Here is a 15,438-nt window from a genome sequence, read left to right on the forward strand (position 1 = left end):
AGATTTTGCTATAGAGTTCTCAATTATTTCATTACAGGCAGGTGCCAAAAGATGTTCTGGTAAAGGACTGCATTGCATGCTAAATTCCTTTCCTGGTGCTTATGAGTGAGCATGGAAGAACACTAAAGATCCCGGATATCAACATTAGAACCAGGCACTGTGTCAAACATATATAACCAGATTGTCATATAGAAATCCTTTTCTGGAACCATAGACTACTATCCAGTGTTTTGAATCAGACATGGGGCTGAAGGAAACTTGCAGAAATTTTTAGGGTTTAGCTTTTCTATTAGAAGATGAAGAAAATAAAACTGGGAATTTGCTAATTAAAATATTTACCAAAGCCGCTTTCTTTCTTCATTACTTATTTTAAAATTTTGAAATAATTGAGGAAATAATAAAAATTTCCACAAGCATTCATTTTTGTCACAGTTGCCCACTTCTTGACACAAAAGTATTTACCAAAAGTTATTAATTTTTTATTCGAAAAAATAATTTGAGAAAACAGAATGACAACTTACATTGTAACTAACCCTGTGTTCAAGCAGTGCATTGAGCTTTTTCTCTGGTGTTTTGTCCAAAACACATTGCTACAGTTTATCATTTTGGGTTCCCCATTGAGGCTGTTCACACTGTAAGGAAGGAAGCAAACATTATACATTGTCCATCCTCATCAGCAACAAGTATTTCCACATTTCACCCATTCATCCTTTTTCCCTCTCTCTGTTTCATGCTTTTTCATGTATTTTGAAACACATTTATAATCACATTTTTCCACATTTCTAATCTTTAGACACATTGGCAAGCTTGTGTACTGGAGAGAAGGTGAATGCAGGCTATTTGGTCTTTCCACAAGTATTTCATAACAGGAAAAAACATGGCTAAGGCAAAGGGATTCTACTTCTACTTGCCTATACATGAGGCTTCTGGGTCTCTGACCACTCTGCTTGTCAGAGAGCCGAGTCCTCGGAAGCCGGATAGCGTAATGAAATCTTCCTCTATGAAGGCGGGACGGCACACAGGCGGCTTTATTCCAGGAGGGTTTATTGAGGAACAGCAATTCAGGGAGCGAAGGGAAAAACAACCACTCCGGGAGGGAGCTCGCTCTGAGAGCCTCGAACGGGGGGCGGAATCGGGATTATAACGGGGACAAGAGAGGGAGGGTCCAGGCATGAAGCGTTCAGTGAGGGAAGGCTTCGGGGGCAGAGTCAGGGTCGAGTGGCAGGGTTATAACCAATGAGGGTAAGGGGAAGGAGCGGCTTCAGGGAAGGAACCAATGGAGGTATAAAGAACAAAGAATTTTCTAGCACCAAGGGATGACAGACATACTGATTGATAACAGGGGAGGCGGGGAACTACACACCTGTCACCTCCCAGGGTAATTCGGGGGGACAGTTTCCCAAGTCCCCTCCCACATCTCCCCCGTTCTTGTTAATTAAATAAATATTTGCCAAAGTCTTGGTAAGCGTCTTTTTGAAGATGGTTAAGGCAACTGAAATGAGAAGGATAATTATGAAAATCCAAAAGAGTCCTTTTAAAATGGAGGCTGCCCACCCGGGAATGCCCCACTGCATCAATAGTTTGTGGACGGGGTCCACAGCCGAAGTTTCCGTTTTGATGTCCTGTACTTCGGTCCGGATCCGCTGGATGTTGGCTTGGATGGAAGTGCTCCGTGATGTTAAATTGAAGCAACACAATCCTTCGAAGTCCTCGCAGCTGTGGCCATGGGCGAGCAGCAGGAAATCAATTGCCGCTCTGTTTTGTAATGTGGCTTGCCTGGTGGTTTGCTGGTCTGCCAGAAGATCGGAGAGGGCGGCAGACGAGGCGTTGGCATGCTTGCTTATCCAACACTCCAGGTGAGAAAGCTCACCGAGGGCCTTAGCTGCTGCATACCATGGTAAAAAGATGGATACAGCGACCCTCTTTGTTTTTCCCCAATCGTAAATTTCGGAGTCACAATTTTCGTCGAATTGAGCATATGATCTTTTGGTGCGTGCCAATTGTCTTTCTTTTTTCCAATCTAGAATTTGAGTTCTGTTTGGAGTGAGGGTAGCAAGCTTGCCAAGGCTGCATGGGCCTCCCTGGAGCCGAGATGGAATTCCCGACCATACTCTGTCCCCACAGATAAGAAACATCCCCCTGGGCAATGTCTTGGGATGAGTGGATGAAACCGAAATCACCTGGCTAGTATAATTGCACCAGGTTTGGCTGTTATATTTTTTACTGATAGGTGTTACATCTTTCCGGTATGTGTTTTTGGCCAAGTCAATTCCGTGCCAATTTTGACTTGGCCTCCTATAATAGAATTTGACACAATATCTAGCTGTGGAGGACCCCAGTAAGTCCAATTCTTGGGGTTCCTCTTTGCTGTTGGGCAAAATTTTGGTCCACTCATCCCAAGTATCGACCGGGTTAGGCCTCCTACCCGTGGTTCGGAGCAGGTCGGAATTGGATACCGGCCAATCATCAGCTACCAAGGGGACCCCTACCAGGCAAGTGGACAGGGGATTGTCCACGTTGCCCATGGCCAGACATAGGTTATCCTGCTGCAAGGACTTTGCCAGCGTGATCCAGACGTTTTCTTTCGGCTGTGGTACCACCCAGCCATCTGCTACATGCAGCCACAGGAGGATGGAAAGCGTGGCTGCAACCAGCTGGGCGCAGTGGGACATCTTCTGTTGTTTCTTTTGGGTGAATGATGTTCTGGCAGCCATCCTAGTACTAAAATTAAACAAAACAATATTACCAACATACATTTGGTTCCCTCCCCTCCCCCAGCTCCCCCTTTTGGGTTAAAATACAAATAAATTTCAGGACGGAGGGGTAAAGGGATGACGGGTTAGGTATGAGGGTAGAGGGAACGGCACAGGAGGGGATGGGGTGGCGGAAGTTGTTAAGTCTTGCAGAGGTAGGTATGTCCTTGTGATGAGGACCCGGGAGACGATGTTGGGTGGTCTTCCGGTCCTCTTCTTTTTTCTCCGTCGCCACGCCACTGCATTATCTGGTGGTGATTGTGATGGGGTCGCTGGGTTGCTCTTCGCTGGGGGGTCCGTGGTAGTGCTCTCCAGGTACGGTTTGACGTATTTTCCAGGAATCCATTTGGGACCCTGGGCTGTGGAAACACAAGCGTACCCTCTCCCCCACGTTATCAGAGGGTACGGCCCTGAGATGATTTTTGATTCTGGGTCTCTGATGAGGACTGGCGGACGCTCTTTCAAAACTGCCCTGGTGTTATTGCAAAAGTGTCTGAGTGCAGGGGGATTCGGCTCTCGGTCAGAACAATTTAAGAAATTAAGAACATAAAGTGCCTTGCATAATCTTTCAACTGGTGTCATGGCCAGAGCCGAATCGTGTTGTTGTTCTATCAGCCTTTTTAACTCTTTGTGGGAGCGTTCCACTATTGCCTGTCCTGTGGGGTTATGGGGAATGCCGGTGGAATGGGCAATTCCCCATTGTTGTAGAAATTGTGCGAATTTTGTCGAGGTGAATCCAGGCCCATTGTCCGTTTTGATGGCTTTTGGGACTCCTAATGTGGCAAATGCCATGAATAGATGTTTGATGATATCTTTTGTTTTCTCACCAGTGTGGAGTGACGCGAACACGGCCCCAGAAAATGTGTCTATGGACACATGCAGGTATTTCAGGCGGCCAAAAGGATTATAGTGAGTGATGTCTGTTTGCCACAGTTCCAATGCTGCCAACCCTCGGGGGTTTATCCCCGTTGGCAGCGGTGGAAGGGCGAAGGACTGACAGTTTGGGCATGTGGCTAGTATGGCTTTGGCTTGTTCTTTTGATATTTTAAATTGTCGGGCAAGGGCAGGTGCATTTTGATGGAAAAACGCATGGCTGAGCCTTGCCTGTGCAAAGATATCTGGTAAGGTTAATGAAAGTGCAGGTGCAGAGTAATGAGATGTCATTGCAAGGAGGTCGGCCATCCGGTTCCCCTCTGCAATAGCTCCTGGCAGGTCTGTGTGAGCCCGGACGTGCATAATATAATAGAGTTGCTCTCGGTGGGAGATCAGCCAGATTAATTCCGTGAGCAAATCGAATAACTGTTTGTTTTGAACTTCTTTGAGCAGGGCGTGTTCTGCCCGTTCTGCTACCCCGGCAACATAAGCCGAATCTGTTACCAGATTGAAAGGTTGCTGAAATTTTTTGAATGCTCTCACGACCGCAGCAAGTTCTGCGATCTGGGGGGAACCCTCAACCAGTTGGATGTCAGACTCCCACTTCTGACTCTCCGGGTCCTTCCAAGTGATCACCGATTTGTGGGATTTTCCCGACCCATCGGTGAACACCGTGAGAGCACCTTTAATAGGTGTTTTATTTTTGAATGACTTTGGGGCCAAATATAACGTGTCTTTGAATATTTTATGTTTAGGGTAATGAATGGAAATCTGTCCAGGGTAACTGTCTAAAGCAATTTGCAAACTTTCGTTTGTCTGAAGCAGGGATTCCAATTGTTCCAAATTAAGAGGTAAGTAAATGCACGCCGGGTCACACCCTGCGAGGGTCTGGAGGCGTTGTCTGGCCTTTATTATTATCCTAGCTATTAACTCTGCAGGAGTTGAAATAGTTTTCGCTGGCTGGTGCGGGAGAAACAGCCACTCAATGATAAGGAGTGGGTCCTTCCGCCCAGCGTCCCATTGAAAAAGCAGACCATGGAAGTTTGGGCACTTACCCAGTATGGCAAGGGTGACGGGAAGGAGCCGATCCACACAGTGGGCCTGACGGGATCGTATGGCCTCAGCGACTCTCTCCAGGGCTCCTTTGGCGGCAGGTGTTAGCTCGCGAGGGGAAGCTAGGTCGCCATCTCCTCGTAGCAGGTTGAAGAGCGGCGCCAGCTCCTCCGTGGTGAGTCCCAGGAGAGGTCGGATCCACGTGATGGTACCGCAGATCTGCTGGAGATCCCGCAGGGTCCGTGGGTCGTCTTTGACGGTGACAGATTGGGGTGCGACAGTCCTTCCCGTAATGTGAAAGCCCAAATACTTCCATGGCGCTGACAGCTGGATCTTTTCTTCAGCAATTTCAAACCCTGCAGCTTTAATGGCTTTAACAGTTTTGGAAAGTGTGATCTGCAGATAAGCTTGTGTTTCAGCGCAGATCAAGACATCATCCATATAATGCAGGATGATCGCTTCAGGGAACAGCTTTCTGATCGGCGAAAGCACCTGGGCCACAAAAGTTTGGCAGAGCACCGGAGAATTTTTCATTCCCTGGGGCAAAGTGGCCCATTGGTACCTCTTATAAGGCTCCGCCCTATTGATTGAAGGGACGGAGAACGCGAATCTGGGGGCATCTCCGGGATACAATGGGATGTTGAAAAAACAGTCCTTGATGTCAATGACTGCGAGCTGCCAATCCCGGGGAAGCATGGAGGGTGAGGGAAGGCCAGGCTGCAGGGGGCCCATGTCCTCGATTACCTCATTGACCCTGCGCAGGTCTTGGAGCAGGCGCCATTTGTCTTTGCCAGGTTTTTTAATAACAAAGACAGGAGTGTTCCAGGGGCTGGTGGAGGGTATTAAATGCCCCAGGCGAACCTGCTCCTCTACTAATTCATGGAGCGCTTTTAATTTCTCCTCCACAAGGGGCCACTGGTCCACCCACACTGGAACATCGGTCTTCCAATTCAGCGGTGGGGAGGTGCGCTCTGCAGTGGCCCATACTAAAAATCCCATGCAGGGCTAGGGATATCGAGGCGGGCACCCCATTGGGACAAAACGTCCCTGCCTAATAACATGATGTTAGATGAAACAACAAAAGGCCGAATGGTGGCAATCTGTCCCTCAGGGCCCTCCACACTTACCAGGTGTTTGCTGCGCATGGAGTTGACAGCTCCTCCCACTCCGGAGATTGTGCCACAAGGGGGCACCAACTCCCAGTCGCGGGGCCACTTTGACCGGGGTATGATGGTGACGTCTGCCCCGGTGTCTGCCATCAGGTCCAGTTTGATGGACTTTCCCTGAAGCGATAAAACAGTCTCAATCATTGGTCTGGATTTGCAAACATTTTGTGTGAGGAAGACAAAATTGTCTTCCCCGGAGTCATGTCCAGCGAAATAGTCCTGTGCTGGTGGATCGGTGAGGTCGGCCACGTCGAGGAGGTACATGGCAGCGAAGGGGAGCCCCTTGGTGATGGTGCAAGGTGGTTGATGGCAGATGACCGAGACGGTGACCTCGGACCCCGGCTGAAAACACACCACTTCAGGAACGACGGTAACACGGTCTGGTGTGAGCCTGCAATCTCCGAGTATTAACACTGTTACCTCACAATTACGGTAAGGGGGTTCCAGGAACCCAGCGGGAACTCTCACCAGGTCCTCATCCTGGAGAGTCACAGTGATGGAGCTTTTGAGGACCCGGTGAGTGTCTGAATTTAAGTTGCGGGTTCTACGGAAGAGGCGGAGCCCGTCGTCGTGGCTCCGCCAACCCTCCGGAACTGTCCGCTGGGCCACCGGTCCTCCCGGATGGTGGGGAGGCCTGGGCGCTGTGAGGGGCCACTTGTTGTCCTTGCGCGGCCCCTCCCCGCGCTCCGCGACCCGTTTCCCGCCTGCTGATGGTAGGGCATCGGGTTCCTGGGTATTGGTCTTGGGGAGGGTGTGTACGAGTAGTGTGGTTGCTTCGGGGGCCAGTATGGGCAGTTGGCTTGTATGTGGCCCATCTGGCCACACCCGAAGCACCGGATGGTGTTCATCGTCAACATCGCCTCCCCAATCCCCTTACTTACTGCAAGGGCGACAGTGGTCTCGGTGGAGGCGGCTTTCGTGCAGGCCTCCACCATCTGTGCGATGGTGGGTTCGGGGTCCTGAGGTAAAGTCCTTAATATCTTCTTTGTCTCGGCTGTCGCATTGGTCATGGCCATCTTTCTCAGGAGCTCTTCCCTCGCTGCAGGATGGTCTATCTGCCGGTCGATGGCCTCCCTCAGCCGGTCCACGAATTTTATGAAAGATTCCTCTGGGCCCTGGGTAATAGCTGAAAAGTTCTGGAGGGGGGTTTTCCCATCGGGGATTTTTAACAGTGCCGCTCGGCCAGCCTCCTTGATGTCATCTAGGACCTCCGTGGGTAACAGTATTTGGTCCTCTGGCTGGCTGAACTCCCCCTCCCCTGCCAGGGCTTCTATGGCTTCCTCTCCCTCTCCAATTGCCTCTGCTAAATTGTGTTTTTTCAGAAGAGGCTTGAGGAGCTTTCTCCATTGAATGTCCCACAATAAAAGCTCGGTGGGAGTGAGCAGGGACTTGGCAATATATTTAACGTCATGCTGGACCAATGTATGGCCCGAGAAAGTGAGGTCCAATACATTCTTAAAGAAAGGAGAGTCTCGACCATAGTCTTTGGCAGCCTTCCTCAGTTCTTTAATCTCCACATATGGGAGTTGCTCCCAGTGTGGCCGCTGCCCCCTGGTCCTCACCACAGGTGCTGCGAACTGCCCCAGATCTTTTGCGAATTCTAAATCCCCATCCTTAATTGCCTCTGCCCTGATCCGGGCCCACCCACCTCCCGGCCTAGGTGTGGGCCGGGGGCTGTCGCTGTCCTCATCCTCATCGGAGGATGAGGCAGGACGAGCAAGGGCTCGGACCTTCCCCTTGGCCGGTGGGCTTCGGTGGCATGAAGCCCGGCAGGCCAAGATGGCCTGCTTCCGGCCAGGCCGACTTCCGGTTCCGGTGGCGTGGGAACCAGAAGAGGCCTGAGGGGAGGCGTGGCCAGGCTCACCCACCGGGGCGTGGCCTTCCGGCAGGGGGTTCCCTCCCACAGGGGCGTGGCCTTCCTGCAGGCCGGTCCCTCCCACCGGGGGCCCACCCAGGGGTGTGGCCATGGGGGCTGGAGGGGCGGGTCCCGACGACGTAACAATCGACGCGGTGGTAGGGGCGGGACCCGACGCAGGGGCGGCACTCGACGGAGGTGGAGCCTGAGGGGGACTGGCAGGGGCCCGAAGGGAGTGAGGAGGTGGAGAGGAGGCGCCATTTTGTCCCTCGGTGGCGGGCTGCTCGGCCATGTGGCCGGCGCCATTTTGTGAGGTGTGGTGACAGAGATCAGGAATCGAATAACATGGTTTTAAACTGGGTACAGGGGTTTGAGGGCTTTGGGGAGAGGAAAGAGTCGCACTGGGATGGCCAGTCCCAGGACGAGGAGAGGACAGAGTGGGGCGGGGAGCAGCAGGGAGACGGTAGCAGCCCTGTGCCTGGTTATGGCAGGATCTGCTGCCCGACCCACCCTTAGGGGAAACCGGGTTAGGAGTGGGGGGGGCGGAATGAGGGTTAGGAGAACCGGGAACCCAACTCTCACCCTTTTGTTTAAATAAAGTGTAAATAGAATGGAAAAGTGGAAAAAAATGCCCCACAGAAAAATTCCCCTTTACTTGTAATGCGTATAACAGTTTCCCAATATTTCCCCAGAAAATAAGAGAAGAAAAATCATCCCTGGAGGTGTCAGGGAAGTTATCGAAAATAAGATTAACAAAAGCCTTAAGGTCCCTCTTTTTAAAAGAAATGTTACCCAAAACAAGGGAGGATTTAACGTGGAGGTAAAAATCCCGCCGGGCAGGAGACAGGCGATTGCCCATTCTCACTGCAGAAAAAGGAAATCCCCAAAGAGACAAAGCGAGAAACGAAAAGGAAAAGAGACAGGGTCGGGTGCCAGACAGGGCACCAGGAACTCACCACAAAAAAGACCGCTGTCAAAACGAAAAAGCCTCTGAGGGGGAGAGGAAGCGCTGCAGATCTCGTCCCGTTCGGAGTCTGCTCCCAAACTCGAAGTCGAACCAGTACGAGGTGTCTGCAGCCCGCGAGGTAGGCGATCTTCTTCAACGAAGAGCAGCCGCTCGTGGAACTGGCGGCGAACGGCGCTTTTCGTCCTCGGGCAGCCGGATCACAGAGCCGAGGCAGCCGAGGAGACGCTCTGCGGCTGACTCCTGAGAGGGGCCAGTCTGTTCGGGCGCCAGTTGAGGCTTCTGGGTCTCTGACCACTCTGCTTGTCAGAGAGCCGAGTCCTCGGAAGCCGGATAGCGTAATGAAATCTTCCTCTATGAAGGCGGGACGGCACACAGGCGGCTTTATTCCAGGAGGGTTTATTGAGGAACAGCAATTCAGGGAGCGAAGGGAAAAACAACCACTCCGGGAGGGAGCTCGCTCTGAGAGCCTCGAACGGGGGGCGGAATCGGGATTATAACGGGGACAAGAGAGGGAGGGTCCAGGCATGAAGCGTTCAGTGAGGGAAGGCTTCGGGGGCAGAGTCAGGGTCGAGTGGCAGGGTTATAACCAATGAGGGTAAGGGGAAGGAGCGGCTTCAGGGAAGGAACCAATGGAGGTATAAAGAACAAAGAATTTTCTAGCACCAAGGGATGACAGACATACTGATTGATAACAGGGGAGGCGGGGAACTACACACCTGTCACCTCCCAGGGTAATTCGGGGGGACAGTTTCCCAAGTCCCCTCCCACATATACATACATAGGTAGTATTTAGGTGGACTGATTTGCAAATCAGACTAATCCAAGATGTCTCTAGCATTAGAAATCTCTCTGTGCAAGGAGGCAGAAAGGGGACTTTACTCTGAAAGACTTGTCATTGGCACAATTCTGGAGCAAACATACAAGATATATAGTAAGACTTTTACCATCTTTCCTTTTTATTTTATGTATCTCTCTCCAATGCCTTCTTAAGTGACTTCTGGAATTTTTATTGATTTTCATCTTCCTTCATTTGTCTCTATACTGGCATTCACCATTAGATCTTTCTTCTTTTTCTCTTAAAGATGTAGATTAAAACAACTATAAGAGAAATAAAGGAACATTATAATAACATAAAGGGTAAAAAAATCCCATAATAATCAAAATAAAGACTTGATTTTTGCAACTTTCATCTTTCCTCCCTTCCCTGTTTTGTTCAGAATGCATCAGGGTTCTACGCAGAAATAGATGGAGCAAAAAAGGAACTGCAAGAAAAAATAGCCAACCTGTCCCTGTTTGACGATGATCTGGTAGAAAAGGCTATGCATCATGCACAAAACCTAAGAAGACTTTCTGATGAGCTCGATGGGTAAAATTTCACTTCAGCAGACTCTGTTCATACAAGTGTCACTTACTGAACAGCTGAAAAGACAAGCAGAAGCACAGTGACAATAAATAGGCACTAAACAAATCAGTGTTAAGTCATGTGTAGAAGGACTTGTCATGGTCCACACAGAACAGCTGAAGTTGAGCTAGGCAAAATCTATGAAACTTTTTAAAGAATAAGTATATATCTTGCATGACATTTTCTCTAGTCTAATTGGGCATGTTCCCTTCCTCTTCCAAAATAATAGGAAAGGTGGATTAGTGAAAAGTGAAATAATACAAGCAAGATTAAATGGGTCCACAGAAATTGCTCATGTCAGTAGGTTCATTTACATTAAAAAAATGTTTAGCATTACAGGGTACAAAATGAGCTTTGAGAGAATTTTTATCCAACAGTTTTACAGATGGAGTAGTTCTGATGCTAAATAAAACTGGCTCACAACAACATCAAAAACATTTTAAGTTTTTATATTTTGTTGGAAGATACCAAATGCATCAACATTGCACCAATTTACTAAAAAATCACTTCTAAATAAATTTAATGATTTTATTTGCAACTAAGACAATCCGTGGAAAAATCACTGCTGTAAATGAATTCTTAAATAAAATGTGTCACCAAAATCTACCTTAAGTAATATCATAGGCATATGCTTTTGGAAGATAAGCTTACAACTACTCTTCAAGTATATTATCTAAATACCAGTTGTTTCTTAATATTTGTATGCCCTAGATAGGAGATTAAAATAGAGGGAAAAAATAACAGATGGTCTTCTTTTATGCAATTGTATAAAGCTGACATCTGAGACTGTTCTATAATGACACACAAACTACAGGAACATAAAAACCAAACAATATGTTCAGCCTGAGATCAGTTAACTGGGGACAGCAGACTAACTTGAAAGAAAATACCCCATATAGCTATCCTTCCTCCCTTACCAAAATAATTTTAAAATTATTACTAAGTTTAACACATTAGGAATTTCACAAAAAGCAAACAAAAGTAATTACAAAATACCCAGATGGATTAATGCTGACTCTATTATTTGTTGAGAAGATTGTCCTGCAGTGAAACTTTAATCCTTTAAAACATTTAGCCTGTCTTCAAAACATCTTGGTTTTATGGGTTTGCTTTATTAGCCTGTTAGGCTTTTATTTGATAGAGTTTATTGTTTTGCCTTAAGGGAATTTAGCAGAAAATTCTTGCAATAATGCTGAATCTGGAAATTTAATAATCTCTCAGTGTGCAAACACTTTGAAGTGAATGCACACATGTGCAAATACATCTATATTTAGAACATCTTTCTAAAATATACTTTGAAATCTGCTTATCACCAGAACATTAAAAAATAATATTTATTCAAATTTGTTAACAGATGAATGTTGAGCCCAGAACTATCTTCTGTTTGGAATCTCCCCTGAAGACCAGTTATCACCTAACATGCAGATCAAAACCATGCCATCAAAGGATTCTTTCAGTCTAACTCCTGCAAATTCTCATGGCTAGGGGTAGTTCTTCATCTGATTCTCCCCATTTTTCCACTTACCTTGGAAAATATAGACAGACAGTGACCCATCTATCCTGGTCACTGACACACATAGTTCTTTCCATTCATTGATAGGAATCATTCCTAAAGAAGGATTACTGATAGACCTGTTATTCTGTTAATTTATGGAATATCTAATCTAGAAAAAAAAAAAAAAAGGTAAAAACTGAGTAGTCATTTGTTGCTGCTCACATAAATGTTAAGGGCAAAATTCTCAGAGTTATATGGCGGGGGAGATTCTTCTATCCACACAGTTTTCACCTGCTTCAGATTGGTCAAACACAATGAAGAGAATACCAGTTAGGCCAAGTACATTTATGTGTGTGATTATGTAGTCAGAAACTACTTTGATTCAGTTTGGTTTCTTTCACCTTTTACTCTCTTTTTAACAGGAATTTGTATGGTGTTGATTCAAATGGTTTGGTACAAAGGGCAATCAATGCTTCAAATGTGTATGAAAACATTGCTGGTTATATCGAAGAAGCCAATGAGGTTGCATTGTTGGCACTGAACACAACAAACCGGGTCAAGGATGTAAGTAATTTTCATAATACCAGCTTTTACTTTACAATGTTTCAGGGACTTCAGGGACTTCAGGTACCTAAATGTAAAGAAAAAACAACTTTTGTTGTCTGGCAGTATTTAGCTTCACACTGCACAGTTTTTTCCTTTATTATTTCCTGAATTAATTCCCATGTAGTTAATTATTCTTCCAGTCTGAAGTCTCCTGGTATTTAAAAAGATACAAGAGGTGCTTCTGTCCCTATCCCATAGGGTGATGCTGCTCTGTGTTGTCACTCACATTGAGACGTTTCTGTGAAATTGCAGACAACTCCCTGCTCCTGTGGGAGCCTGAGCTGGCATTTAGTGCTTGAGTCCCCCTACTTCACTGAGTGCCATGTGGCAGGAAATGTGCTCAAGACATCACTGCATCCCATAGAAAATCAGGCTGAAATGGGACAAAGCCCACTCACACACTCAGTGTAAGGAGTAGGATGCTAATTTTTTTCTCGGTCTTACTGTTCAAAAATACTTCACATGTAGTTTTTGTATGCCTGTAGTTACCAGTCTGTATACGTGCTACTTACCAGCAATTTATTAGTGGGATAGCAAGATAATTTGGGTAGATTAAAGGTGTCTGAACCCCAGAGGGCTGAGGGATTTCAAGTCCAGACCTCTGTTTCCAGCGTACTGCTGCAGACTGCAAGGCAGCTCCCCATGATGTGAAAGCATTTATCACCTATCTGAGATGACAGTAGAAATTAAGAGTCACAGTTCCTAAATAACAGGCAGCATTTAGTCATGTTGCCTAAACTGGAGCTGATAAATTTTCTCCATCTTTGTTACTCAGTAGTGTTGTTTGGAAAACCATACACTTCTCTAAAATTTCTTAAAATGGAAAATTTTGCTTTTCAGACTTTTTACCAATCCAACTGCCAATCTTAAATGTTAACAAAACAAATGAAACTGTAGTGACTTTGCAGTTGCATTTATATGAAGGTAAAATATTGTCCACAATTAATCACAGTAAAGTGGCATATTTGATAAGGATTATTCTGACTTTCTTTTTTTGGAACATGCTTGTAGGCTGCAGTCGGAATTGATACTCAGGTCATTTATCATAAAGGTAAAAGTGAAGAACTTCTCATCCGAGCCATGCAGTTACAACGGACAGCACATGACAGTAAATATACATCCTTTCTACTTTCCCAATCAGCTTATAGCCATGCACATTAAAATACCTTTCAGAAGCATATCACTAAGCAGAACTACTGCTGCAACAGAACAGGTTATTGATTGAATTTACCACACAAAGTACTTGAAATGGCCATGGGCACAGTTTGAGTAGCTCGTGTTTTGTCCTCCTACTAGATATTGATAGTTTATTTCATTCATGAAAAGTTCCTTTCAGATACAATTACTATTTTAATATGTGACCCAGCAAACTGTTGTTCACCGGTAAATATACTCAATTAAGTAGTTCAATTAAAATCAAATCACAGCAGCTTAAGTGTTCAGAAGGCTAGATTTCACCCGTGGAGGGTAATAATAAATATTAAAGTAGTTTGGCCTTTCTTCACAAATTAAAGAAGTGAAAGAAATTAATTTCTTTGCAAATGAAAGAAAAATCTAGAATTAGAGGATTACCTTTCAAATTTTTCAGGACTTTTTGAGTTCCTTAAAACTATTCCTGTGTACCAGTTGCAGCTATTCTCAGCACTTTTGGTAAAGCAAGGAGAAAGAGAACTGACTGGAACACAGCTCTCCAAATTTTTGGAAGACACCCTGTGGCAAGCAGGGGTGCTGCAGGGCTGTTTTTTCCTTTAGATTTCATAAAGAGTGCAAGTATGTCCTAAATTAAAAGAGGCCATGGTATACTGTCCATGTTATAGTAAATGCCTAAGGACATACCTGCCCAGGATTGAATTTACCTTTTCAGACAGCACTTGGAGGCCCCTCAGCTGTACCTCCCCTTTTCTCCCCACAGGCAGCGGCTACACCATTGCAGACACCAGCTGGCAAGTCAATGGCTCTTTTGCCAGAATGAATGCCCTGCGGAGCCAGCTGATGAGAGCCATCGCAAAAATGCAGTCAGCAGAGACAGGTTGGGAGAGGAACTTCATCTCTATGATGCTTTATCTTCATACACTGAAGAGCACATTTTTATCTTTGAATATGGATGTGAAGTTGCTACTAAGAGTTCAGCACTTATAAGAGTTTGGCTGAAACTACTAGACCTAGATATCAAATATGCAGCTTTATCACTTTCATAATGAAATTAAATGTTTAGTCACTGAAATTATTAACATTCTTATTGAACCTTGTACTCATCTTGGCTGTGGTAGAGTTAATTTTCTTCACAGTGGCTAGCATGGGGCTCTGTTTTGGATTTTTGTTGAACACGGAGTTGATAATACAGAGATGTTTTTGTTGCTGCTGAGCAGAGCTTACACAGAGCTAAGGCCTTTTCTGCTTTTCATGGTGGTGAGGAGACTGGGGATGCATGGGAGACTGAGAAGGAGCACAGCCAGGACAGCTGACCCCAATTGACCAAAAGAATATTCCATTCCATATTCTCAGTGTATATAAACTGGAGGGAAGAAGAGAAAAGGGAAGGGGAAGACAGAGAGTGGGGAGTGATGAAACACACAACACACTTGAATATTTGAAAGAGTTCCTTTCCTGTCACTCCCTATTTGTTCTGTAGTGGAGGCCAGAGAGCGTTTGGAGCAAGCTCAGCTGAAGACTGCAGAGGCTGTAAGTGCTACCACGACAGTAACACAGGCTACGACCCCCATGGATGAGAACGTGAGGTTGTGGTCCCAAAACCTGCAAGACTTCCAGCAAAATTCAGAGGCATTTGACAGTGCTGTGCATTCAGCTGGGGATGCAGGTATGGTGACATGAAGTTTGCCATTCCTCAGTGTTACAAAATCAGGGAATCATTGCAATAATACGTTATATTAATTGTTTACATTGCATATTCATCACATATAATCTTCTAGTATTTGCCCCCATGAAAATTTTCAAAAATTAGCAGTTGTCTAGGTGTTGACTATAGTTTAAAAACACTGGATCCTCAGGGATTTCTAAAAATTATTTAAACATTTAAGTGCTGAAGACTTATTGAATTCTAATGTGTTTTTATCGGGGTATCAAGGTCACACTGAATGGTAAACAGCTTGTTTAAACACTTCTTGCTATTATGGTTGGTGATTTAGGGTTTTTTGTCTGTTTGCTTTTTAACATTGAGAAGCATTTGAAAGCAGAACCCTTTTGTGTTCAGGAGTGCAAACATGGAGAAGAAATGGCCCCTCACTTGATAAGCTTGTAGTCTAAACAA

At 45.9% G+C, this 15,438-nt stretch overlaps 2 protein-coding genes across 2 annotated transcripts in view; one reads left to right on the forward strand and one right to left on the reverse strand.

Moving 5' to 3' along the window:
• The window catches only part of LAMA4 (laminin subunit alpha 4), a 105,516-nt gene that overhangs the window by 53,781 nt on the left and 36,297 nt on the right, over window positions 1-15,438 (forward strand). The window contains exons 13-17 of the mRNA XM_021555532.3: window positions 9,885-10,033; window positions 11,987-12,128; window positions 13,182-13,278; window positions 14,083-14,199; window positions 14,803-14,988. Of these exons, the coding sequence (XP_021411207.2) occupies window positions 9,885-10,033; window positions 11,987-12,128; window positions 13,182-13,278; window positions 14,083-14,199; window positions 14,803-14,988 (691 nt within the window). The remainder of the gene's footprint in view (window positions 1-9,884; window positions 10,034-11,986; window positions 12,129-13,181; window positions 13,279-14,082; window positions 14,200-14,802; window positions 14,989-15,438) is intronic.
• Window positions 145-4,693, reverse strand: LOC144246087 (uncharacterized). Its single transcript, XM_077782521.1, has 3 exons — window positions 4,682-4,693; window positions 1,555-2,721; window positions 145-157 (listed from the first exon to the last, which is right to left on the reverse strand). The coding sequence occupies exons 2-3, from the start codon at window positions 2,712-2,714 to the stop codon at window positions 145-147; spliced, it is 1,173 nt and encodes a 390-aa protein (XP_077638647.1). The 5' UTR covers window positions 2,715-2,721; window positions 4,682-4,693.

Source organism: Lonchura striata, chromosome 3 (assembly GCF_046129695.1).
Source record: "Lonchura striata isolate bLonStr1 chromosome 3, bLonStr1.mat, whole genome shotgun sequence".
Lineage (NCBI taxonomy): Eukaryota > Metazoa > Chordata > Aves > Passeriformes > Estrildidae > Lonchura > Lonchura striata.

Excerpts from the sequence above, each read along its gene's own strand:
- LOC144246087 (XM_077782521.1), bottom strand. The coding sequence starts at position 2,714 with ATGGCTGCCAGAACATCATTCACCCAAAAGAAACAACAGAAGATGTCC.